Source organism: Ambystoma mexicanum, chromosome 5q (assembly GCF_040938575.1).
Source record: "Ambystoma mexicanum isolate Mex_15411 chromosome 5q, UKY_AmexF1_1, whole genome shotgun sequence".
Lineage (NCBI taxonomy): Eukaryota > Metazoa > Chordata > Amphibia > Caudata > Ambystomatidae > Ambystoma > Ambystoma mexicanum.
The window spans coordinates 1,132,114,392-1,132,140,495 of NC_090933.1; the positions used below are offsets into that span (position 1 = coordinate 1,132,114,392).

Sequence of the window (26,104 nt, forward strand, 5' to 3'; positions counted from 1 at the left end):
AAACACTTGCAGAGCTTGGGAGGGTCATGATGACGTTGAAGAAACCCTTCCCCAACTTAAGCCCTCTGCTTAACCTCAGGCAATAAATTGGAGCAGGTCTTTTTCCCATGATCATGATACCTTCTTCAGAATATAAGGCTTAGCTATCTAATTGTTTTATAATGCTCAATATTATGGTACGTTAATAGCTTTTTCACACTCTGAAAAATCTTCACCATAGTTGTCTCAGAGCACAGAGGCGTGTCTGAGAGTTGGTGTATTGTGTCCTTGCCAGGTTCATCCATCCACACTTCAGTTTGCTGAGGAAAAGGAGCAGATGAACGATAATGTGATGGGAAACAGGGGATAAGTGCACAGACAAAAGGAAAAACAGATTAAGCAGGCAGGGGGCTTAGAATCTTTTGTGATACGGTGTATGTCATTTCTGTTAGGCGAACCATAGAATTTATGATTTAAAAATGAGGTGGTTTTTTAACAATTGTAATGTGTAGGGGGTTAATTGGAATGAGTTTCAGGGCACAATTGACGACCAGGACAATGAATACACTATTATATATTTGGATGCAGGAGAGGCTCTAGGTGTGCTTGATTAATTAATCTTGCAGTCCATACGTTTACTCACATGATCCCAAGTGAGGATACAATAATTTCTTCCATGATTGTAGTTCTCAGTTTGCAACAAATTACATGAATCAAAAAGTATTATCACTTTGTACAACTGCCCAATATTTGACATGTTAAAATACAGCGTATGTTACAAGAGCATAATGTTTTGCCTCAAGAAGAGTTTGTACGCCAATTATGCCATGTGTAACCCCAACTTTCTAAGTAATTCGGAAAATGATCTGGCTTCTCTAGGATTCTCTAGTATACAATAAATCGTGCTAAGTTTTCCTGGAATCTCTGGTACTGTCAAATGATACCAATTTTCTTAGCATGATACAAAAATGCACTGATATAGATACATTGTTAACATAGAAGGACCTTTTTGCTTTTAAAACATATCACATTGCATCAAACAGAGATATTTTGTGAGGATGTTGTGAAATCTTTTTCAGAGAGTTTCTCACACTCACTAGATAGTGCCCAGAAAGGAGGCTTGCATACCATTTGCTGCTAAAATCTGTCTTCACCAGTTATCCACAATTGTCACAACATGTGCATTCCTTCATTTTCTTTTTTCCGATATCCCATTTGTAAACAAAGTAGACCTGGATCAGTTCTAGTATTTCATCCTCACCTAAATATTATCAGGACAAGGAGACCGTGGCAAGCTTTTTGTACCCAGGTTCACTTAAAATGTTTAACACATGTGAGAAGATATGATTCTTTCTGAAGATGACTCACGTTCTATATCAGCTGTTGTTAAACCTCTTCTGTCTGTTACATCTAAGGAAAGGAAGAAAATAGCAAAATTACATGATGTCTGTATGTCCAAAATCCCACAAGACTTTCAATTGATAATCAATTATTTGTACAAATCAAATGCAACTCATGAAGCCAAAAGTCTTAGCAAAGTGTTTTATAATACTGAATATTATGGTACATTGATAGCCTTTTCACACGTTGCAAAATCACCACTGTCTGAGAGTTGGTGTATTGCTCCCACATCCGGTTTATCCATCCAGGCCATTGTCTGCTGAGGAAAAGGAGCAGATTTAAGCAATAAGCCCCGAGCAGGGGGGGGGGGCATTAATACTCCAGGTAATGCTCCAGGGCCCATAGTTACAGGCACGAGCGAAGCATGGGCCTTAACAAAGGCTCGGGGACATTACCTGAATTGGTAATGCCCCCCCAGCGAGGGGCTTATTGCTATTAGTGCCCCGGCCCGTAAAACCGGGGTACTAAAAACATTTTTTATTCTGTTCCGAAATGCTCCAGCTTTCCGGAACATAAAAAATAAATGGCTTCAGAGGAAGGGAAAACGAAGTCGGTTTTCCCTTTCCATGGCGGCCGTTGAAAATAATTGAAAAAAGTAAACAAATAAAATGGCCACCATGGAAAGGGAGAAGGGAATACCCTTCTCCCCCTTTCCCTGGCAACCATTCAAAAAATAGGTATAAGTAAAAAAAAAAATGGCTGCCAGGGAAAGGAGAGAAGGGACTACACATAATCCTTTCTTCCTTTCCATGACGCCATGTCGCATATCGGTAGCGGACGCGCTGGGGACAGAAGTGTTCCCAGCACGTCTGCCCCAGAAATGGACAGAAAAGAAGATAAGTGAGGGTTGGAGGGCAGGGATGGAATTCTGTGGGGCATGAAAGACTTACCTGATTCCCCGGTGAGGGGAGATGTCAGCTGCCAGCCCTGAGGAGGCCAGGGCGGCAGGATTACCGTCTGGTAACTCCTGTGTTCTGAACCTCCCCATTGGCTGGGAGGCCGCCACACCACCCTCGCTGGTTACTAATAAAAATTAATTGATAGGAAACAGAGGATAAGTGGTCAGGCAAAAGGAGAGACAGATGAAGCAGGGAGGGCATAGAATGTTTTGTGATAGGGTGCAAGCCAGTCCTGCTAGGCGGAACATTTCTAAAATTCTAACAGGAAATGGTAACAAAGAAATAGCCCCATAGTTATTGGGTGGCAAGGGATCTAAATTGCATTTTATTGTGATCTATTTATTGCCTTCTCTGTCTGTAGTGATGAACATATTCAACATGCCACAAATAGAGGTGGGGACTATCAAGCATACTCCCTTCAGAACTGTAGGTGGGCAGCAAGTGGAGAACCTGATTTATCCAGTGGGGCCATCTCTCTAAGATCCTCTAGTTCAAGAGGATGGGCAAGTTTCAGAACACAGGTTACAAATTCAGAGATAGTGGGCCTCATTCCGAGTTGGGCGCAAACGGATTACCGGCACCGGTAAGTACACTGGTGCCGGTAAACCCTTTGCGCCCAATTCCGAGGTCCCTTAGCGGGTCCCTCCTTTAACGCCTGATCTGACCAGATGTTGTGGATTGGACCCGTTAAGGGACTTTGGAGCCAATAACGGTACCGCAATGAGCCCTATGGGGGCTGAAATGGGACTGGGGAATGGTTTTGTCAATGGGGACTTACCGGTCCCTCCAAGCTCGGAATGGACAGGTAAGTCCCAATTGCACCAAGCCGGAGGCGGTACCGTTATGGAAGGCAGCCATGGAGCTAATTTCTCCATGGCTACCAGCATACTTGGAATGAGGCCCTGTATCTCAATTTCCTCATAAATGATGGTAATTGTATCATTGAAAAGACTGCAAAGTTCTTCACATCATTGCAATGAAACTAAGATCTCTGAGAAATCAGTTGGTGGATTAACTATTAATTTACAATTTTCAGTATCTCTTTTGACTATAAAAGGCTGAATGAATTGTTATGAATTGCATTGCGTTTCTCCTTGTTTAATTGCTTCTTTGTGAATTCTAAATTTGCCAACATAAGTGCTTTTAGCTTCCAAGGAGTATGTTTTCTCCATTAACATTCCGAATGAAGGCAGAGGGATTTGGTTTGGCTGTCTGCACATTCATTAAATGCTGTTTTTCTACCTGCATAAGCCTATGTTTTTGTAGTCCTTTTTTTTGTTTGAGGCTAGCAAGATTAATTCAATTGTTTACATTTATAAAATGCAATCCTTTTGGTCACAGTCTTAAAGTGGCCCCATCAGTGTCGGCGGTGGGTAATTCAGAGCTTTTTACATTTTATTTTATTGTTTAAACGCAGACCTAGCTCAAGAGCAGTGGAGCGCTGTACAGAGTTTGGATAGCCAGCATTTGCGCTGCCATCGTTTAACAGTAGAGCAGTACTGTGAGTTTGGGGTCTGTGTATTGATATGTGCATCCATTGAAGGAGTATCTAAGATTTGTGATGTTTGGATGGCTTTTGAACAGTCCTTGTTCCATTTCTGTGGTCATTCTATGAGTGATCGCCCATGGGAACGTACTTCTTTTGACCACTCCCCAATTTACGGGCACCATTGTGCTGACACTGTTCTCAAAGGCTCAGTGCTCCATGAGGAATGTTGGTGCAGCTGTACTATTATGCGTCACATTTGTCAGGACACATCAATCAACCAAAGTAAAGACAGTGTAAATATGTTTATCACCTAAAAATTGTAATACAACCAAGCAAGTAATTATTTAATATTTATTTTATTTATTTGAATTTATAAAGCGCCCAACGGCCCTTAGGCATCGTGGCGCTGTTACAGCTTATTCACTTAGTACAGGTACATTACATAGCAGTTGTAGAGATTTGGGAAAAAATAAAAAGTCTTTACGTAGGCAGGTTAGGCATTGTAGGGAAAGTTAGTTGAATAGATTAGTTTTTAGCATCTTTCTGAAGACTGTGAGAGATTTTTCATGGCGTAGGTTGGGCGGGAGTGCGTTCCAAACTTTAGGGGCTAGTACGTCAAAGCTCGTAAAACGTCAATTGCATATATATTAGAAAGGAAGATTGAATTGCCCTGAAATGAAACAATATATAGACCCTATAGATGACTTATTTTTTTTTTACAAAGTCCCAGACAGTAATGACATTACAACTTCTGTTTGATATCAAATATTCTGTTCTGGGCAAAAATATTATAGGAAGTGCCACAGTGCAGATGTCTGCATTTAGATAGAGAGCTGGTTCACCACATGACAACCTGTCTGGGTTTAGACCTTTCAGACTTTTCAGGACCACAGGCACAGCCCCATGTCAGTACTTATTCTGATAAACCTCTCAGCAGTGTTTGACCCCCTTACTAACTGGTGGAACTTGACGATGGGCATCGAAAACCTAGCCCTAAAATGAATCTCCACACTTCTTGCTGCTTTAAACTAGGGGAATTCAACTCTACCCCACTCAGACTTAACCTAGGGATGTCCCATGGATCTAAACTCTCCCCCCGGCTGTTTAATAAATATATTATAGTATATTATATTAGTTCTCTGCCAACCACATTGAAATATTCTCTCCAGTTTCAACTACATGCTGACAATTATCAAATAACCTTTATCTTCAGAAGTGTCACCCATCTTAAAAGATGATTTTGGGTTATCCACGAGTGGCTATTCCTAAAATTACTTTGCCTCATTTCATCTAATAGCAAAATCCTCCTATGTTGTCCCAATCACATACACACGTCTCTTACAATGACCAGACTCCCTGCCCCTTCACACCTTCCAAGCCACTAAAAACCGTAGGCTTCACCTATGACACAGTGTTGTCTAGCAACCCACAAACTGAGGACATTTTCTGCAAAGCACATTGCAAGCTTCACGTGCTATGGAAAATGAACGCCTACTTGGAGATAATTCAGAATATAGAGTTGACAAGGGATCTTGTCCTGTCCACCGTTGACTATTGCATTTACATGTACATAGGTGTTAGGGAGAATTCTCAGAAATGTGCTAATTCCTTTCTACCTTAGAAACCCACAGCTCTTTTTGCTGGACTTTAGGACTTTTAATTTTTACCCTTCAGAGAGTGAGACCTTTTACCCACTCTCATGTATTTTTCATTAATTTGAACACTGTATTTCTTTTGACTTTGGAGTTTGACAAACTCCATACGCATCATCTTTTTACATTGTGTCACACAGCACCTTCAGTGCAGTGACACAGGGGAAGTCTTCCAGATCTCTCCAAGGTTTGAATACCCTCTCTGGGTCAAACTTCTGTTTCCAAGAGCAGTGAATTGAAATTGACTTTACTTATATTTTTTACTTTCTAGACCCAGCACACACTATCTTACAATAGGGCGCTGGGGGGGTTACTTAGTATCCCCTTTGACTAGTTTCTCATGTAAAATGTTTACGTTACCCTTTCTACAATTAATGGCTTGTGGCAATGGTTTACGTTTTCCTACCATTGTGTGTTTCTACCGCAGGCTGCAATTGCAGCTGGAGGAAAAGCACCCTTGGGTGCCCATTTTGTCAAAATGGCCCGGTCTACTTTTTTGCCATTTCTTGTTGGAAAGGTCCTTCATGAGATTTACTCTGCGTGCCAAACCAGGTTTGGTCCGTTTGTTTGCTTTTTCTTTGGTTGGGTTCACTGCTGAAGCCCGCCTCTGGCTCCAGGGTATCTGGTAGGGCAGGAAGTGAGGGAGGTGCCCGAAACTCCCTGTGCTTAAACCCCTTGGTTACAGGAATGCACCCAAAGGTGATTGACAGCTAGGCTGCGAATGAATGGGAGAAACATGCATAAAAGGCAAGGTCTTTTGCTTGGAAGGCAGAGTCGACCACTGGACGAAGGAATCTGAAAAAGAACTTGGAAGAGACGCCTGCTGCAACTCCTGTACCGTTGGTTTGCCCGGTGAAGCCCTGCTGCAGTGCTGAAGCTCCGAATTCGCCTCGACTAGAGAAGCCATGCAAAGGACGACTACTCCCCTTGGGTTGGTGGGACCAATCGACCCCAAGACAAACTCATCTGGACATCCTCTCAGAGCTGGCTGTACTTCTATTGCTGCTGCAGGAATCGATTGCCAGGGAGAGGAAGGCCAGAACTGAGTGTGTCATCTTTAAGTCAGACCCGAGCTGCAGGAAGATCCTCCGGACTCCTGTGAAGCAGGACTGATGAAGCCTGAACCACCTCAACAGAGTGCTGGACCCAAGATGCAAGGAAAGTCCATAAGGTATCCGAGAACCGCAGTGGTGCAATTCGCGAGAAGCTGAAACCGCAAAGTGTTGCTGATCTGAAGTTTTCCCATTGCTGCCGCCGACCTTCAAACTGTAGTGCAGGAGTCCACAGACATCCTCTCTCTTGTCCTCATGACTGGGCCCAGGAACAACATGATCGGCCATACTACAACTGGAAAAGAAGCCAGCTGGAAAGAATTTCTTCAGACCTAAGGTACTGCAAACTAAGGGGTTGTTTACCTCTTGTCGTGTAGACTTGCTAGCTTTCAGTTGAGACTTGTCTTGATTGCTTTTGCAGATTTGCTTGCAGCTTTGTCCCTCACAAGCCTCCCAGCTTGTGGCCCTACAGTGATTTCATTTTCTAAAACATTGTGCAAGAATTTCTACTTACCTTACAGAAGTGCTTCAGTTCTCCTAGACTTTGCTCAATAGACATTGGCTGTCCTGGATCCCCGAAATACACTTTTAACCTCGGACTTTGTGCTTTAACTATCCCTCAACAAAAGTCACACATTCTATAACTTGTGTAGCTGGGAAAAGGGGTAATTTACTTTGCATTGGGGGTTCAGAAGTACTTACCTGCTTAAGAATATTTGTTAACCATTGTTTTATTCACTCATCGTTTCATTTTGACACTAACCTCAGTATTGCTCTAAATGTGCCAAAGATATATAAAGGTACCAGTATCCTAGATATTTAAGTTACATCAGGGTTTAGGAAGTATCTGTGTGTCTTCCAAATGGGTATCTACTGATTTAAAGAAACTGAGAGTGTGTATTTTGAAGTATATTGTGGAGTTACACATATTTGCTCCCTTCTAAAGAAGGCTTTATCAACTAACTGTTAAATTAATAAATAATTGTTTAATCAAGAAACCTTGAGTGTAAATGTTTATTTGGATACTTATCACTGTGAATCTGTATGTTATAACCCTACAGCTCACATTGACCCCTCTTGAGATAAGCCTGGCTGCCCAGTCACTCTACCAACTCGTGTAGTACAGGAAAGGAGCCCAATCCAGTTCTCTGCTTGGCGTGAGATCATGTAGGAGTCCAGGGTGTGTAATTTCCAACCTATAGTGATGCAGGCCCTCGCCGCGAGCAGCAAGAAATGAGTCATGTGGGGAACCCTCTTCCAGTGGTAGTCCTGTTGCCCCAGGCTAAAAAGGACCAGCCTAGGGTCCAAGTCCCAGGGGAACCCCTAAATCTTTCTGATCCAGGCCGGGACCTCCTTTCAATATGCTTGTGACTTAGGGCAGGCCCACCACATGTGCCAAATGTCGGCCTGATCTACACAGCCTCTCCAGCAGATGGGACTCGTCTTAACAAACATTTTAGAGAGTCTTAGGGGGTCAAACTGCCACCTATGTAGCAGTTTTATTCCATGAAGTTTGTACTGGGCGGATATAGACATGTTGTGTGCTGATTTGCAGATTATGGACCATAGGGCGTCCGTCATCATTGGGCCCATGTCTTTTCCCCACCTTTTTCGAAGCCCTTCTGCATTGGCCACTCTCGCATTGAGGAATGCCGCAGACAGTCGTGAGATGAGACCCTTAGCGTGTGCTGATTCGCTCAGGATTTTTTCCAAGGGGTTGAGATCTTGCATGAGCTTATCCTTCCATTTCACCGCTGTTAGGTTTCCCTTTAGTTGCAGGAATTTAAACACCTCTAAGGGCCCTATTTGGAGGCCTGCCTCCAAGTCCTGGATAGATATGCAGCCAAGCGGTTTTATTAACTGACCCACTCTTTCGAGCCCTGCTTCATACCATCCCTGAAACCATTGTGGGTCGGTGATACCATTTCGGATCAGGGGGCCCAGATGCAGCTCATGGGGGATGGCCAGGTTGTGAGTCCCTTCATTTCACCCTTGTTCCACCACAGCCGCAATAGAGACCCCATTGCAAAGTGCTTGATGACACTGTTTGGGAAGGAGTTCTTTGGGGCTCACAGCCATTCTCCTAGAGAGTCCGGCCTCATTCTATACTTTTCGATGGCCATCCATTGTTTTTGCTTGTCTCCTCGCAAATGTGGAACTATGGCCCTGAACTAGGATGCTCGGTAGTAGGCGTACATGTCTGGGAGACCCGTTCCCCCCTCCTCCTTTGGCTGGGTCAGTGTAGTGTATGATATCCTCTGCTTTTTACCCTGCAGCAGGAACTTGAGGATCTTTCCCTTTATTTCTGTGAAATGAGATCCGGGGACAACGACTGGAAGCATTTGATATTGATATAGCAACTTAGGAAGCTAAAGGTTTCCCTTTAGTTGCAGGAATTTAAACACCTCTAAGTGCCCTATTTGGAGGCCTGCCTTCAAGTCCTGGATAGATATGCAGCCCGGCGGTTTTATTAACTGACCAACTCTTTCGAGCCCTGCTTCATACCATCCCTGGAACCATTGTGGGTCGGTGATACCGTTTCGGATCCGGGGGCCCAGATGCAGCTCATGGGGGATGCCCAGGTTGTGAGTCCCTTCATTTCACCCTTGGTCCACCACAGCCGCAATAGAGACCCCATTGCAAAGTGCTTGATGACACTGTTTGGGAAGGAGTTCCTTGGGGGCCATAGCCATTCTCGTAGAGAGACCGGCCTCATTCTATAATTTTTGATGGCCATCCATTGTTTTTGCTTGTCTCCTCGCAAATGTGGAACTATGGCCCTGAACTGGGATGCTCGGTAGTAGGCGTACATGTCTGGGAGACCCGTTCCCCCCTCCTCCTTTGGCTGGGTCAGTGTGGTGTATGATATCCTCTGCTTTTTACCCTGCAGCAGGAACTTGAGGATCTTTCCCTTTATTTCTGTGAAATGAGATCCGGGGACAATGACTTGAAGCATTTGACATTGATATAGCAACTTAGGAAGCACTGCCATCTTTATGGCGTTTAATCGCCCCAACCTTGAGATTGTTAGTTTGGCCCATCTTTCTAGGTCTTTAGCAATTTCTGTTAGCAAAGGGGGCAGGTTAGTTTCGTACAGCCTCTCTGTCGACCTCGAGATGTTCACTCCCAGATATCTGAGAGACCGATGTGCAGTTGGTATTCCATTCACGGTCATGTCATTCCGGTCCTGGCGGTCCGGGGGCCTTATAGAGGGAGAGCGTTAATTTATCCACGTTGAATTTTAGCCCAGCCCAATGGCCAACTTCTTGGATCGTTGGCAAGACTTTTGGTATGTCAGATTGTGGGTTTGATGGATATAGGAGAATATCGTTCGCAAACATCACAAGTTTGTACTCCACCTCTCCTACGGTTATTCCTCTATTTGCACTTTCTTCTGTGATATTGTTGGCTAGCGGCTTCACGGACAGGACATATAGAAGCGGTCAGAGGGGACACCCATGCCTAGTAGCCCTAGTTAGGATGATCTCCGTGGAGGTTTTGTTGTTCATAACTACCCTTCCCCTTGGGTTTCTATACAGGGCCTGTATCCCTCATATGAGAGTTTCCCCGAATCCCATTTTCCTCAGAACGGCCCACAGGAACTCCTATTCCACTCTGTCAAATGCTTTTTCTGAGTCCATGCTGAGGAGGGCATGGTTTCCTTCGATTCCTCCAGTGTGCTCCATTATGTCCAGAGTCTTCCTCATAGCATCTGCTCCCTGCCTGTCCTTTATGAAGCCCACCTGGTCCGGTTACACCAGGTGGGGCATAATGTCCTCCAAGCAGGTGGCAAGAACTCTGGTGTATACTTTCACATCTGCATTAAGGAGCGATATCGGTCAGTATGATTTACAGCTTGCAGAGTCCCTTCCTGCCTTGGGGATCACCACTATATGAACTGTTCTGAATGAAGGGGTGGCCCGGCCTGACACCCTTCTGTGGCTGAATAGAGTAGACATATGGAGGGAGAGGCTGTCTGCAAAATGTTTGTAGAAACCCATGGTGAACTCGTCCTCCCCTGGAGCTCCCCCTGGCGGCAGCCTCTTAATAGCCGCCTCAACCTCATTCGGCGTGATATCTGCTTCCAAGAGGACGCGCTCAGTGTCTTTGAGATGAGTCAAGCCTGCCGCCTCTATGTCTTCATCCATCTCTCTAACCGCCCTAACTGCCTCGGTGGTGTAGAGGTTGGCGTAGAACTTAGCAAATTGTTCAGCTATTTCTACTGGAGATCGCACCCGCTTCCCCTCCTCCGTTTTGATCACTTCAACCCATCTGTCTGCTCTTTGGGCCCTAAGTCTGGCAGCCAACATTCTGTCCACCTTATCCCCCTTTTCATAGAAGGTCTGCTTCAAGAACTTTAGCTTTCTTATGACATCTCCCATCCCCAGGGCCTTCAGATCTTCCCGTTTCCTTTTGAGGGTTGTGATGTGTTCATCACGATAAACCCCTTGGGCGTATATCATCCCTTCTAATTCTATGATTTCACCCCTTAATTTATCTTCAAGAATTTTACATTTTCTCTTGCACCTCACCCCTTCTTTCATGAGGTAGCCTCTCCACACCGCTTTACCCGCCTCCCATACCGTGTTCAAGTCCACCGCCCCGTTGTCATTGATTTGAAAGTACTCATCTATTGCTGAGCGCAGCTCCTGCGCATACATTTTGTCCCGCCACAGTGTGTCGTTACATCTCCACCTGGTTTCTCTGTGACCAATCCCCTCTAGTTCTAGGGCTGTGATGGCCATGTCATGGTCCGACCATGCTACTGGGCGTATTGTGCTGTCATGTACCCTGGATCTGTTATCCTTGTCGATAAGCGAATAATCCTTGTGAAGGTGTCATGCACCTCTGATTTAAATGTGTATCCCCTTTTCCCCGGGTTGCAGGACCTCCAGATATCTATCAACCCCTCCTCCTCCAGCGTGGCCGCAAATCTACTGGCCTCCTCCCTCGGGGCACTCTTACTCCTTACCCTTGTCTGCTGTCTGTCCATTTGGGGATCAGCCCAGACGTTAAAGTTCCCCCCAACCAGGACCAGATCTTCTCCATTACCCCTGAGGGAAGCTAAGGTGACCTCGTTGAATGGACCCTGCCCTTGGTTGGGCGTAATCAACAAAACAATTGGACCTATGGAACCGGGAATAGCCTCTCAATACATTTAATTATTTCATAAATACCAATAAATGTTCCATTTTCAATTTCTAAAAAACAGGGTGTGCAAACCTTACTGCCCCGCCCATTGGGGGCCTGTACCACATTTTTTGGTGGCCCTCTCCCCATCCCAAATGGAGGGGGGTGTACCTCACGCAGCCATTCGTATGAGGACCAGGAAGGCCTGCATGAGGTGCCCCCCCATCCAGTTGTGGTGAGAGGGGAGAGTGCCACCACAAAATGTTGGACAGGCCCCTCAATGGGTGGGACAGTAGGTTTAGGGCCCCTGTGGGCAGAATGGTACACTATTGTGCCCATCTGTGCCAAGGGGAGTTGGGTAAACAAAGCAAAAAAGTGAAAATGGAAGACAGCATTTTAGGGGGGCTGTGGGGTACTCCAAAGAGCCAGGGAATTTTGTAATGGGAAGGGGTGGTGGCCCTCTGCCCCCCACCCAAAATGGAGTAGGGGCCATGTCGTGCAGCTCTCCCTGGTGGCAGATATCTACTCCTAGGAAGGGACACATAACCCCAGGGAGGAGTGCATGACAGGCCCACCCTTATTTGCCCCCCTGGATCGCTACATGAGATGGCCTGCCCCTCCATTTGGGGTGGGGATGGAGAGGTGCACCCCCTTTACATTTCTAAATTCCCAGGCGGTTTAGGGTGTCCCTCAGCCCCCCTAAAGTGCAGCCTACTATTTTCTTTGTTTACCAAACCTCCCTTGGCGCAGATGGGCACATTGGAGTGCCAATCTGCCCCCAAGGTGCCCAAACCCTACTGCCCCATCCATTGGGGGGCCAGTCTGATGTTTTGGGGTGGGCTTCCCCCCCCCACCCAAAATGGAGTGTGGGGGGCACCTCATGCAGCCCTCCCTGGGGGCAGATTTCTTTCTTTTCTGTAGTAAGGGGCAAATGTGTTTTCACTGGGGGGGGGGGGGTGAGGTTCAGTAGACCACCAACGTTATGTGAGTACTGTTTTTTATTATTCTATGGTTAGGGCCCATTGTCAGTGAGGTAGGTGAGACTGGGGCTGGATTGTTGGTGGTGTGGGTGGGAATGGGCCGTTTGGGCAGATATTTTGGTGGGCTGGGACACAATTGCAGAGGCAGGCCACAGATTGCCCCCCTTACCAGCAGAACATTGGTGTTACCCTGGGAGCAGATGTCTCCCATGTCGGATGTCCATCTGCAAGCCCAGGCTGCACCTCTGGCTGTGCTACGTTACAGATGACACCTCCAGGGAGGAATGGTGATCCTGCTGGGGCTCCCTGGAGCTACCGCTGTGCTTAGGGGACGGTACACCCACATGGTACATGGATGTCCAAGGCCGGGGACATCACCTCCAAACGTCCTGGAGTTGCGGCTGGGCTGCATTACAGCTTTTCCCTTAGGGAAGGTATTGGCACACTGCCGGGACTCCCAGGTGGGGAGAAGCTGTAACGGAGGCCAGACAGAGCTCCAGCAAATCGGCGGTAATGTCCCTGGCCTTGGACACCCTTCTCCAATGAAGGTCTTTGGCAGCGCTTGTGGGTAATACATTCTGGGCCGATTTGCACAAGTCAGACCTCTGCGGATTCCCCCGGGTGTCCTCTTTTCAGAAATGAATGGGGTTCCCTGTTTTCCTTGGTGGCATGGGCACCCTAGGCCCATATCTGTATGGTGTGCGCTTCTGTCAAAATCCTGAAATTCAGATGTCGGAAAAGACTTGGGGTTAGCCGTGTTTTAGGCTTTCCCCTTGGCGCCCAGTTATGTGCACCCACACATGTGAGGTACCGTTTTCATCAAGACACGTGTGGGAACGCTGAAAGGTAGGCCATGTGTTGTTGGCGGCGTGCTTTGGTGGGTGAGCCGAGTGAAATGTGCGGAAATTGGGGGGTTTTTTGGCCACATTTCGGACTTTGCTGGGGTTTCTGGGTAATAAATTCTGTGCCGATTTGCGCAAGGCAGACCTCTGCGGATTCCCAAGGGTGTCTTCTTTTCGGAAATGCATGGGGTTCCCTGTTTTCCTTGGTGGCTTGGACACCCTAGGCCCATATCTGTATGGTGTGCACTTCTGTCAAAATCCTGAAATTCAGATGTCGGAAAAGACTTGGGGTTAGCCGTGTTTTAGGCTTTCCCCTTGGCGCCATGGAAACATGGGAAGGTAGGCCATGTGCCATTGGCGGCGTGTTCCGGTGGGTGAGCTGAGTGAAATGTGTGGAAATTGGGGGTTTTTCACCACATTTCGGACTTTGCCGGGGTTTCAGGGTAATACAGTCTGGGCCGATTTGCGCAAGTCAGACCTCTGCAGATTCTCACGGGTGTCCTCTTTTCGGAAATGAATGGGGTTCCCTGTTTTCCTTGGTGGCTTGGACACCCTAGGCCCATATCTGTATGGTGTGCGCTTCTGTCAAAATCCTGAAATTCAGATGTTGGAAAAGACTTTGGGTTAGTCGTGTTTTAGACATTCCCCTTGGCGCCCAAGTAGGTGCACCCATACGTGTGAGGTACCGTTTTCATCAAGACACGTGTGGGAACGCTGGAAGGTAGGCCATGTGTTGTTGGCGGCGTGCTTCGGTGGGTGAGCTGAGTGAAATGTGCGGAAATTGGGGGTTTTCTTGACACATTTTGGACTTTGCCGGGGTTTCTGGGTAAAAAATTCTGGGCCGATTTGCACAAGTCAGACCTCTGCGGATTCCCACGGGTGTCCTCTTTTCAGAAATGAATGGGGTTCCCTGTTTTCTGTGGTGGCATGGGCACCCTAGGCCCATATGTGTACGTTGTGCACTTTTCTCAAAACCCTGAAATTCAGCTGTGGGAAAACACTTGGGGTTAGCCGTGTTTTAGGCTTTCCCCTTGACACCCAGGTAGGTGCACCCACACATGTGAGGTACTGTTTTCATCGGGAAACGTGTGGGAACGTGGGAAGATAGGCCATGTGTCATTGGCGGCGTGTTCCGGTGGGTGAGCCGAGTGAAATGTGTGGAAATTGGGTTTTTTTTCACCACATTTCGGACTTTGCCAGGGTTTCTGGGTAAAAAATTCTGGGCCGATTTGCACAAGTCAGACCTCTGCGGATTCCCACGGGTATCCTCTTTTCAGAAATGAATGGGTTTCCCTGTTTTCCTTGGTGGCTTGGACACCCTAGGCCCATATCTGTATGGTGCGCACTTCTGTCAAAATCCTGAAATTCAGATGTCGGAAAAGACTTGGGGTTAGCCGTGTTTTAGGCTTTCCCCTTGGTGCCCAGGTAGGTGCACCCACACATGTGAGGTACCGTTTTCATCAAGACACGTGTGGGAATGCTGGAAGGTAGGCCATGTGTTGTTAGTGGGGTGCTTCGGTGGGTGAGCCGAGTGAAATGTGCGGAAATTGTTTTTTTTTGCCACATTACAGATTTTGCCGGGGTTTCTGGTTAATAAATTCTGGGCTGATTTGCGCAAGTCAGACCTCTGCGGATTCCCAAGGGTGTCCTCTTTTCGGAAATGCATGGGGTTCCCTGTTTTCCTTGGTGGCTTGGAAACGCTAGGCCCATATCTGTATGGTGTGCGCTTCTGTCAAAATCCTGAAATTCAGCTGTGGGAAAACACTTGGGGTTAGCCATGTTTTAGGCTTTCCCCTTGGCTCCCAGGTAGGTGCACCCACACATGTGAGGTACCGTTTTCATCGGGAAACGTGTGGGAACGTGGGAAGGTAGGCCATGTGCCATTGGCGGCGTGTTCCTGTGGGTGAGCCGAGTGAAATGTGTGGAAATTGGGGGTTTTTCACCACATTTCGGACTTTGCCGGGGTTTCAGGGTAATACAGTCTGGGCCGATTTGCGCAAGTCAGACCTCTGCAGATTCCCACGGGTGTCCTCTTTTTGGAAATGAATGGGGTTCCCTGTTTTCCTTGGTGGCTTGGATACCCTAGGCCCATATCTGTATGATGTGCGCTTCTGTCAAAATCCTGAAATTCAGATGTCGGAAAAGACTTGGGGTTAGCCGTGTTTTAGGCTTTCCCCTTGGCGCCCAAGTATGTGCACCATACATGTGAGGTACCGTTTTCATCAAGACACGTGTGGAAATGCTGGAAGGTAGGCCATGTGCTGTTGGCGGCGTGCTTCGGTGGGTGAACTGAGTGAAATGTGCGGAAATAGGGGGTTTTCTTGTCTCATTTTGGACTTTGCCGGGGTTTCTGGGTAATAAATTGTGGGCCGATTTGCGCAAGTCAGACCTCTGCAGATTCCCAAGGGTATCCTCTTTTCAGAAATGGATGGGGTTCCCTGTTTTCCTTGGTGGCTTGGACACCCTATGCCCATATCTGTACGTTGTGCGCTTTTGTCAAAACCCTGAAATTCAGCTGTGGGAAAACACTTGGGGTTAGCCGTGTTTTAGGCTTTCCCCTTGGTGCCCAGGTAGGTGCACCCACACATGTGAGGTACCGTTTTCATCAAGACACGTGTGGGAATGCTGGAAGGTAGGCCATGTGTTGTTAGTGGGGTGCTTCGGTGGGTGAGCCGAGTGAAATGTGCGGAAATTGTTTTTTTTTGCCACATTACAGATTTTGCCGGGGTTTCTGGTTAATAAATTCTGGGCTGATTTGCGCAAGTCAGACCTCTGCGGATTCCCAAGGGTGTCCTCTTTTCGGAAATGCATGGGGTTCCCTGTTTTCCTTGGTGGCTTGGAAACGCTAGGCCCATATCTGTATGGTGTGCGCTTCTGTCAAAATCCTGAAATTCAGCTGTGGGAAAACACTTGGGGTTAGCCATGTTTTAGGCTTTCCCCTTGGCTCCCAGGTAGGTGCACCCACACATGTGAGGTACCGTTTTCATCGGGAAACGTGTGGGAACGTGGGAAGGTAGGCCATGTGCCATTGGCGGCGTGTTCCTGTGGGTGAGCCGAGTGAAATGTGTGGAAATTGGGGGTTTTTCACCACATTTCGGACTTTGCCGGGGTTTCAGGGTAATACAGTCTGGGCCGATTTGCGCAAGTCAGACCTCTGCAGATTCCCACGGGTGTCCTCTTTTTGGAAATGAATGGGGTTCCCTGTTTTCCTTGGTGGCTTGGATACCCTAGGCCCATATCTGTATGATGTGCGCTTCTGTCAAAATCCTGAAATTCAGATGTCGGAAAAGACTTGGGGTTAGCCGTGTTTTAGGCTTTCCCCTTGGCGCCCAAGTATGTGCACCATACATGTGAGGTACCGTTTTCATCAAGACACGTGTGGAAATGCTGGAAGGTAGGCCATGTGTTGTTGGCGGCGTGCTTCGGTGGGTGAACTGAGTGAAATGTGCGGAAATTGGGGGTTTTCTTGTCTCATTTTGGACTTTGCCGGGGTTTCTGGGTAATAAATTGTGGGCCGATTTGCGCAAGTCAGACTTCTGCAGATTCCCAAGGGTATCCTCTTTTCAGAAATGGATGGGGTTCCCTGTTTTCCTTGGTGGCTTGGACACCCTATGCCCATATCTGTACGTTGTGCGCTTTTGTCAAAACCCTGAAATTCAGCTGTGGGAAAACACTTGGGGTTAGCCGTGTTTTAGGCTTTCCCCTTGACACCCAGGTAGGTGCACCCACACATGTGAGGTACTATTTTCATCGAGAAACGTGTGGGAACGTGGGAAAATAGGCCATGTGTCAATGGCGGCGTGTTCCGGTGGGTGAGCCGAGTGAAATGTGTGGAAATTGGGGGTTTTTCACCACATTTCGGACTTTGCCGGACTTTCAAGATAATACATTCTGGGCCGATTTGCGCAAGTCAGACCTCTGCAGATTCCCACGGGTGTCCTCTTTTCAGAAATGAATGGGGTTCCCTGTTTTCCTTGGCGGCTTGGACACCCTAGGCCCATATCTGTATGGTGTGCACTTCTGTCAAAATCCTGAAATTCAGATGTCGCAAAAGACTTGGGGTTAGTCGTGTTTTAGGCTTTCCCCTTGGCCCCCTGGTAAGTGCACCCACACATGTGATGTACCGTTTTCATCAAGACACGTGTGGGAATGCTGGAAGGTAGGCCATGTGTTATTAGTGGCGTGCTTCGGTGGGTGAGCCGAGTGAAATGTGCGGAAATTGTTTTTTTTTGCCACATTACGGATTTTGCCGGGGTTTCTGGGTAATAAATTCTGGGCAGATTTGCGCAAGTCAGACCTCTGCGGGTTTCCAAGGGTGTCCTCTTTTTGGAAATACATGGGGTTCCCTGTTTTCCTTGGTGGCTTGGACACCCTAGGCCCATATCTGTATGGTGTGCGCTTCTGTCAAAATCCTGAAATTCAACTGTCGGAAAAGACTTGGGGTTAGCCGTGTTTTAGGCTTTCCCCTTGGCGCCAAGGTAGGTGCACCCACACATGTGAGGTACCGTTTTTATCGGGACACGTGTGGGAATGCGGGAAGGTATGACACTTGTTGTGTTTGCATGGTTTTCATAATGTTTCGACCCATTTGCTAGTGGCCTTTCATTTCCCAAATGTGCCCTACATTTAGTCGCTGCTTTAGGCATGGTACACTTTTGTAACCTGCACAAGTGACTTACCCTGGAAAACGTCTGCCTCTGCTCTTTCAAAAAATGTATGCTTGCCATTCCTCACCACGTTGGTTTTCCTGATTTACACATGCTAAATACATCTGTTCAGGCGGTAAGCATAAAACTCCTGTAAACCATGGCTCAGTGTTTGGCTTGTGGTATTGCTTGTTTGGTGAAACACTACAAAACATGTGTGATTTCCTAACTGCAAGAGTCAGGGAAATGTAGCAGATCATTGGTTTTCTCAAAATTTATAGAAGCCATTGGCGTACCAAGCCAACAATGTCCACGACATACCTTTTATTCGGTCATTTTTCCACTTTTTCCCGAAACTATGGAATTTTCCCCTACCTAGTTGTTGCCTGACCTGCGCAAATCACCCCTTCCTGAACTTGGAATTTTATCTACTTTTCAGATATGTATGCCTTTCTGTCTTCAAATTCGGCTTTCTTGCCCTTTTCTTCCATTCCGTCCACACATGTCCAATTGGCAAAAATGGCTGAAATCGCCTACCTCTCATAAAACGGTTGATAACCACATCAAAATATTTTTTTTTCGTTTTCACTCACCCTGTTCTTAAAAGCCAGGCAATTGGGGAATTTAGCACAGCAAACCATTTGTTCCTAGCTCTTACAAGGAAAAATCCACAGGCTTATTTGTACATCATTCTATTGGCATTTTTTGTAAAAACCCAAAATGTTTGCCCTTTTTGGTTATTTTCTCTTACTCCCCTATAGCAACCTGGGACTCCTGGGTGGTGTTACGACCGCCTACATGTGGGAAAAAAGGGGCCAAATTTGGCAGAGATATCTCATGTAACAAAAAAGTTATAAGGCATTGAATGGCGACATACCGAAATCACCAAAAAGGCCTTGGCACTGGGGGGAAAACCCATGGCACTTAAAGGGTTAAAGTTCCCACCCTTAGCCTGGATCTCCCAGACGGTGTGGTGCCTCCATGCTCTCCCCGTCTCCTGGTTGAAATTGCTATTCCGCTTGCTTGCCCCCTCCTCCCCCTCCCGCAACTTTAACAATAACTAAGCCCATAAACAGAACCACAGCCCTAACAATGAGCTCAGGTCCCATGGTTCAAGACGCCCTCGTAGAAATGAGGTCCACTCGGGTTGAAAGACTGAAACCCCACCCCCAGGGCATCACTTAGTTGACCCGTGAACATTTACCCTTATGATTTCATGTTTCTTCTTGTGCTTACGTGTGTTGTTTTTGGTGTTTGTATGAAAATGTCTTATGAGCTTCCCTCTCCCCTACCTTCTCACGGTGGTTTCAGTTGTGAGACAGGATTCGGTTTGAAGTATTTCCTGCCCGTTTTTGCCCTTCTTTGCTTGCGAGGCGTACCACCTTGCTCCTCTAACTGTGAGAGCGTGGCTGCCAGTGGGCCCGCAGGACCTCTGACGCCCATCTGGTTTGTTAGGCTGCTCAAGATTTGTTTGGCTTCTTCCGGTGTGGTGACTCTGTAGACCTCCCCTTTGTAGTCGGATCTTAGGTCAAATGGATAGCCCCACCTGTATCGGATTGCCTGCTCCTTGAGCCACATCGTGAGGGGCCTGCATGCCCTTCTTCTTGCCAAAGCAAAACTTGAGAGGTCCTGAAATATTTTAATTTTAGAACCCTGGAATTCAATGTCCTTTTTCTGCTTCGCCTTGATAAGAATTTCTGACTTCTCTTTAAATTCTCAGGAATTTAACGACAATCAAGCGAGGGCCCCTTCTGAAAGCTCTGCCCCCCCACCGTGGGCTCTTTCTGTTGTCACTACTTTTCCTCCCTCATCCTTGAAGGTTTATTATGTCCTGCACTTTTCATTGCACCTGCTGCAGAGTCTCACCATCCTTCTCAGTGAGGACCAGGATCGGCAAGTTAGACCTCCTCTCCCTGTTTTCCATGTTGTCCATCTTGCGCGCCATTTTCTCCTCTCGCAATTCAATGTCCGTCATTTTGACATTCAGCTTCATCTCAAGCAAGTCCACATTGAGCTGGTTGTTCTCTAGGTTCCCCACCTTTTCTTCTATTCGGTCCACTTTCCCTCTTATTTCGGTGATTGATGTCTGGATGTCTGACAGTAGAGCCTTAATCCCCGTAGTGGGCAGCTCACCTTGATCTGTCGCCTTTGATTCTCCTACATGGCACTCACAACTGCTACCAGACTCCTCTCTCACAAGGGGCCTTGACTCTTCTTGGAGGGCGCCCTATGGCTTACTTTTTCATTTTCCTTGTCCGTTCCTCTTCACCGGGCAGTAGAGTTCTCCTCAACTGGCTCGAGGCACTCACTGCTTGCCGTGTATGCCCACGTTGATTCTGCAAGTAATGGCCCTGCCACCCAGCTCTTTGCGTTCCCCTTTCTAAGTGCCTCAGATTTCTCTGTCTCCCTTGTGAATTCTTTGTCTCTCATCCTGGGGCCTTCGCCCCTGCTCAGTGCCTCAACCTTTCGTATAGGGAATAGCTCGCTGGCTTGTTGGGGTCCCGAGCTTCGGCTCTCCGCTGCCCCTGGAGATCACTCGGGGAGCGGAGTCTCTGCCACCCTCCCGTGGGGTCCACTCTTTTACTTGGGCTTCACGCTCTCCGCCAGGGGATTAATTTCCTCTGTTCCCCCGGTATGGCAATTGCCTCAGGACCTGCGCGATGCCTCTTTGGGGGCTCTCCAGGACACTTTGCTATTGTGCTCTTCCAGCTTGGTCTGGGGTTCCCGTTGTGCAGCCCATCCGTGCCAGGACTCCTTGTGCGGCGGGCCTCTCTGTGGCCCTTTTCTGGTCAGTGCACTGCACAGCAACAATGACATGCAGATCCTCAGTCTCTCCCTTGGCTTGGCGTCTCCTCGGGCCCTGCTCCTTGCTGTGCTTATTTGTGTCTCCCTGCCGCGGAGCCAGTGATCTCCAGGGTTTCTATCTCAAGTGGGCACTGCTCTGTGCCGCCCTTATCTCTCCCTCTCCTCGCTGCTTTTCTGTCGGCCGCGCATTTCCTTTCTCCTGCAGTCCTTCCCGCAGTATGAGGATTCTCTTCTCCGTATTGGCGCCTGCCTGGTTTGGGGACATCCTTCTGCACTTCTCCCTTCGCTTGGCTTGTTTCTTCCGCTCCGGTCGTTTCCTTGCTGATATTGCAGCTATATCAGCCAGTGAGGTAGGCTCCTTTCTTTCGCCGATGAGTGCTTTCAGCAGCTTGCATCCAGGCTCCGGCGGGTAGTTTCAAATCTCTTCCGACACCCTCAGCCCCTGTATCCGCTCACCAGAACATATCACGGCTGGTCGCTTCTCCCCTTCCAACCGATCGCCATTTTCTGATGCACTGCGGGGGGATGGGCCAGCCTCGTGTATGCTGCTATACACTGACTTTTAGCCCCCGGGCTCAACAGCTTCTCCTTCTCACACGGTTGCGCCACACAAAAATTAATGTTCTTATTCTTTTTTTGTTCGGGTTCAGCTCTTAATCATCTCTTTTCATCCCACTGGGCTCTGAGCTATGCTTCAGACAGCCATTGCCTTCTGCGCCACCGGGTGGTCCCCGTGATTGCCACTTTCACCTCTAACTTCCAGTGTTATGCGGATGACACGCAACTCTCTGTCAGGCTAACCTCAGCCACCTCCTCTACCTCACTCCTATCTGACTGCTTGTCTGCAATTCAGTCATGGTGTGCTGCAAATGACCTCTGTTCAATGCCAGTGAGACTGAGATTGTTCTCATTGGGACTCCTGCTCCCTCTTTCCCACTAACAAGCTGTCCAGCCTCCCTTGCACCTACACCCGCACCCACCTGCGAGGCAAAAAACCTTGGGGTCATCTTTGACTCCACTCTCTCCTGCTCCACTCACATTTCGGACATCTCTAAAAAGTACAACTACCAGCTGCATCTCCTCAGAGGTACTTTTCCTTTTCTCACCTTCCCCCAGCGGCTCACTGTCTCCAGAGCCCTGGTTCTCTCAAGGCTGGACTACTGCGACAGCCTCTTCCTCAACCTCCCTGCCTCTGCTTTGCACCCTCTGCAGCTCATCCAGAACAGAACAGCAAGACTTATCCTTGGCCTCAAGCATAGGGACCGCATCTCTCCGGCGCTGAAATCCCTCAACTGGCTCCCCGTGGCTGCAAGGATCAAGTTCAAGACCCTCTGAATTGTCCACAAGGCTTTCTGGGGCATGGGACCTACCTATCTGCAATGATGCCTACCTAAATACTATTTGGCGGAAAATCTTTATCCTCAGCAGGGGCCTCCCTATGGAATATGCTCCCGGCCTCCCCACATCTTGAGCCTGATCTCCTTAAGTTCTGGAAAGTCCTTAAGACATTCCTCTTCTCCCCTTCATTCTCTCTCCCTCTACCCTGCTAACCTCTCTCTCTGCTCTATCCCTCTCTCCCTCCTTTTCTGCATAGCTTGCTGACTGGCCGCCGAGTGTACCTCAGAGTCTCACAGGTCCCTGGCACTCTCGCAAGTCTTCTTGCACTTGCCTCCGGGCCTTGCACTTGCTTCTTTGTTACTGCACTTGTTAAATGACCCATGAGAGTAGCATTTCCCAGCACTTACCCAAGCTTCTTACTGACTGGGTGCACTTGGACTTGCGCCCCTGTATTTGTCCTCCATCCCCCCTCTCCTGTACCTTAGGTGCACTTGCACGATCTGAACGTATTATGCCTTGAAGATTTGTCTGCCTTCTCTTGTCCCCCACTCCTTGCATGGTGGTGCCTCAACGCACTTGTAAAAACGGCAGAATCGTCGTCAGACCTATTTGCTGTTATCTACATTGTTCATTGGAAGTGCCTACGACCGCCCCTCACCTGACTATCCATTTAACATGCACTGTAAATTCTGTTTTACTGTCGTTTCAGTGGATTTACGCTCTGAACCTTCTACCACTGGCGTAACAGGGGCCCCCGCAGCCCCCGCTGTGCGGGGGGCCCCGCGGTGTGGGGGGCCCCACCAGCACATGGCTGGGAGGGGGCCCCAGTAAAAAAAAAAAAAAAAAAAAGTTTTTAAAAAAAAAAAGTTTCTTTTGAAATTCACTGCATTCATAAAGAACATTTCTGTAACAGAAATAATTTCTTTATGAAGGCAGAGTGACTACACAAAGAAACTTTCTTTTTGAAGTCTGAGGGCCCCCGTACCCCATGACATGGAAGACCCTAGGCTGGAGGCCTCCATGTCATGGAGTGGGGGGGGGGAACCCTATGCCTTCAAAAATAAATTGTTTGTTTTTGAAGCCACTCAGCCATCATAAAGAAATTATTTTGATTATGGTTCGGTCCTTAACTGAAATAATTTCTTAATAAAGTTATAGTGACTTAAAAAAGAAACAATGGGGCTCATTCTGACCATGCCGGTCTGGAAACAACGGTGCTGGTAAGCTTACAGGCACTGTTGTTTCCGGACCGGCATATTACAGGTCTGCCTGGTGGGGCTGCATGCCCGACAGGTGTGACCCTGCCAGGCACAGCAGCCACGGTAGGCAGACCTGTCACGGAAGCACCAGCACCGTTAACAATGGTGCAGGTGCTTCTGTGTCCCCATTCCCGTGGAGTCTGGGGTTTAACGAAATTACCGGCACCTGATTTCCCAGCCGCCGGACTTGAAATAGCACGGTGGCACCGGGAAATCAGGCCATAGTAATTTTTTATGGGTCTGGCGGCAACCCGCCGGTAGCACCGGCACGGTTACCGCTGGACCCGTAATGAGCCCCAATTTCTTTTTTAAGTAATAGGGCCCCCCCTCAACTCCATGAGGTGTGCGTGTATGAGTCTATGGTGAAAGGGTGCACACTCAAATGTATAGCCGGCTGCCTGTGTGTGTATGGTGAAAGGGTGCACACTTAAATGTATGGGTGGCTGTGGGGGTGTGCCTGCATGGTGAAAGGGTGCACACATAAATGTATAGGTGGCTACCTGTGTGAGTGTATGGTGAAAGGGTGCACACTTAAATGTGTGGATGACTGGGTGTGTATAAGGTGAATGGTGTGTGTGCTTGTGTACAGGGGCACAAGAAAACCTTCATTTCGGGGGGCTAACCCTTCAAATGTTGGGAGAGGCGCTAACTTCACATGCGGTGGGGAGGGGGAAACTTATTTGTGTGGGCGCATCCAAATTATTTATGCATTTTAATGAGACTATTCTAGTGCAGATTCAATGTTACAAGCAGTTAACTCTCTCCTATAAGTCTCCTGTTCCCTCTCTACCCTTCCAATCACTCCCCTGGCATGCAAGTACTAAACCCACATCACGATTTCAATCGCCTAAACAATGTGGCATTTGAATGCAGGTACTAACAGTGAAATGCTTTACGTTGGTAATTGCTGGGTTCTTGTTAACAGCAAAAACCAGGTGCCGTTTAAAATCTGTGTCCTGTTCGGTCTGGCAACTGCTCTAAAGGTTAGCCAAGTTGAGTCAATATAGCCCAAAATGTCAGGGGGGGTAGTGCTGAAGCCCAGTCAACTCAATGGTGTTGCGCTACTACTTGTGTTTAATGCCTTGCTTACTCCTAGCCCTATTCTTCCTCGTCCCAGTACTTATATACGAGGCAGTACGTGTGTTTGAGGCACTCTGCCTCATACAAAAGTACTGGGAAGAGGTAGAGGTACATGGAGGTAATGCCTGATTTAGCTACCTGTAATCTTCATCACTCCTAGTCCCACTGTTCCTCATCCCAGTACTTACCTATGAGGCCAGGAGCCTCATACGAAAGCTCTGGGACAAGGAAGAGGGACGCAGAGGTAATTCTGGGCCAAGGAGCTGATTGTGGAGGTTGGGGTGGTGGGTGGGAGGGAGAGTGGATGTGTTGGGGGGCAGGATTGTGTGATAAATCATAATGGTTGTCCATGTCCAGGCTAAGCAGGCATGATATGTGGTATTAGTGGCTAGAGAGGCATTTTGATTTAGCCAGTCTAGTCATTCCTCAGTTTGGTATGACTTTCTTTTAACTGGACATTTCTGATAAAGTAGTCCTGCTAACTTTAATTACCTGGCTAGATTGGCATTTGGGTGCTGCCAGTCTAGCCATTTCTTACTGCGGCATTGTATATTTTTTTGGGCATCTGTGATAAAATGATATGATGTGATTCAAGTCATTTATAATGCGCCTGTACACAAGTGTACACAAGGGAGGGATGATAGAGGGAGGACAAGACAAATGATCTCACTAGGCCTTGTGTCATTGTGAGAACGAGAAGTGCAAGGGAAAAGGGAGCAGGGAAGTGCAAGTGAGAGGGGAGGGGAAAACAGGGCAGCAATGCTCTCAGTAAGTGCAGCCAGGGCAGAGCAGCTATTGGTTGTGCAAGGAGAACAATGGACTGCAGGGTTACAGTTACAGCCCCTAAGTGCATGGTAGGCCCGGAGGCAGTGCAAGGGTGACCAATCAAGAAAGAGCCTGGACTCAGAGAGACTCTGAGGGTAGCCAAGCAGCCAGTCAGTACAGCAGACAGGTAGGTCAGGTAGGTCAGCAGGGGGGGAGAGAGAGCGAAAGCAGCAGAGAAGAGGAAAGCTTTTAGCTGCTTCCGAAACTTCAGGTTGTCCGCCTCAAGTTTGAGAGGGGCAGGGAGGCCATTCCAGTTGGAGGCACCAGCAGAGGAGAAAGGTCTACCCCCACTCTCTGCCTGGAGAAATGTCTAAGCCTTAGAGAGTTGGAGGTAGCTGAGTGAAGGGTTAGAGAAAGAAGGTATTTTGGAAGAGAGCATTGAATTTAGTGTTGCCACTGGCCCCAGAAAGCCTTGTGGGCAATGCAAAGGTTCTTGAACTTGATCCTTGCAGCCAGTGGAGAGATTTCAGGGCTGGAGAAATACAATCCCAGGGCTTGAGGCCAAGGCTAAGTCTTGCAGTCCTGTTCTGGATTATTTGCAGATGACGGAGACTAGAGGAAGACAGATTGAGAAAGTGGCTGTTGCAGTAGTCCAGCTTAGAGACAGTGAGCTTCTGGTGGAGAGTGAGAAAGGGAAGAGTCCCTTTGAGGAGGAGCAGCTGGTAGTGGGACTTCTTGGTGATGTCCGAGATGTTAGGAGAGAAAGAGTGTGGCGTTGAAGATGACA

The 26,104-nt window shown here is 47.9% G+C and overlaps 1 protein-coding gene across 1 annotated transcript in view; it reads right to left on the reverse strand.

Moving 5' to 3' along the window:
• The window catches only part of OC90 (otoconin 90), an 885,360-nt gene that overhangs the window by 531,272 nt on the left and 327,984 nt on the right, over nucleotides 1-26,104 (reverse strand). Inside the window, exon 8 of the mRNA XM_069621643.1 lies at nucleotides 1,348-1,389. Within this exon, the coding sequence (XP_069477744.1) occupies nucleotides 1,348-1,389 (42 nt within the window). The remainder of the gene's footprint in view (nucleotides 1-1,347; nucleotides 1,390-26,104) is intronic.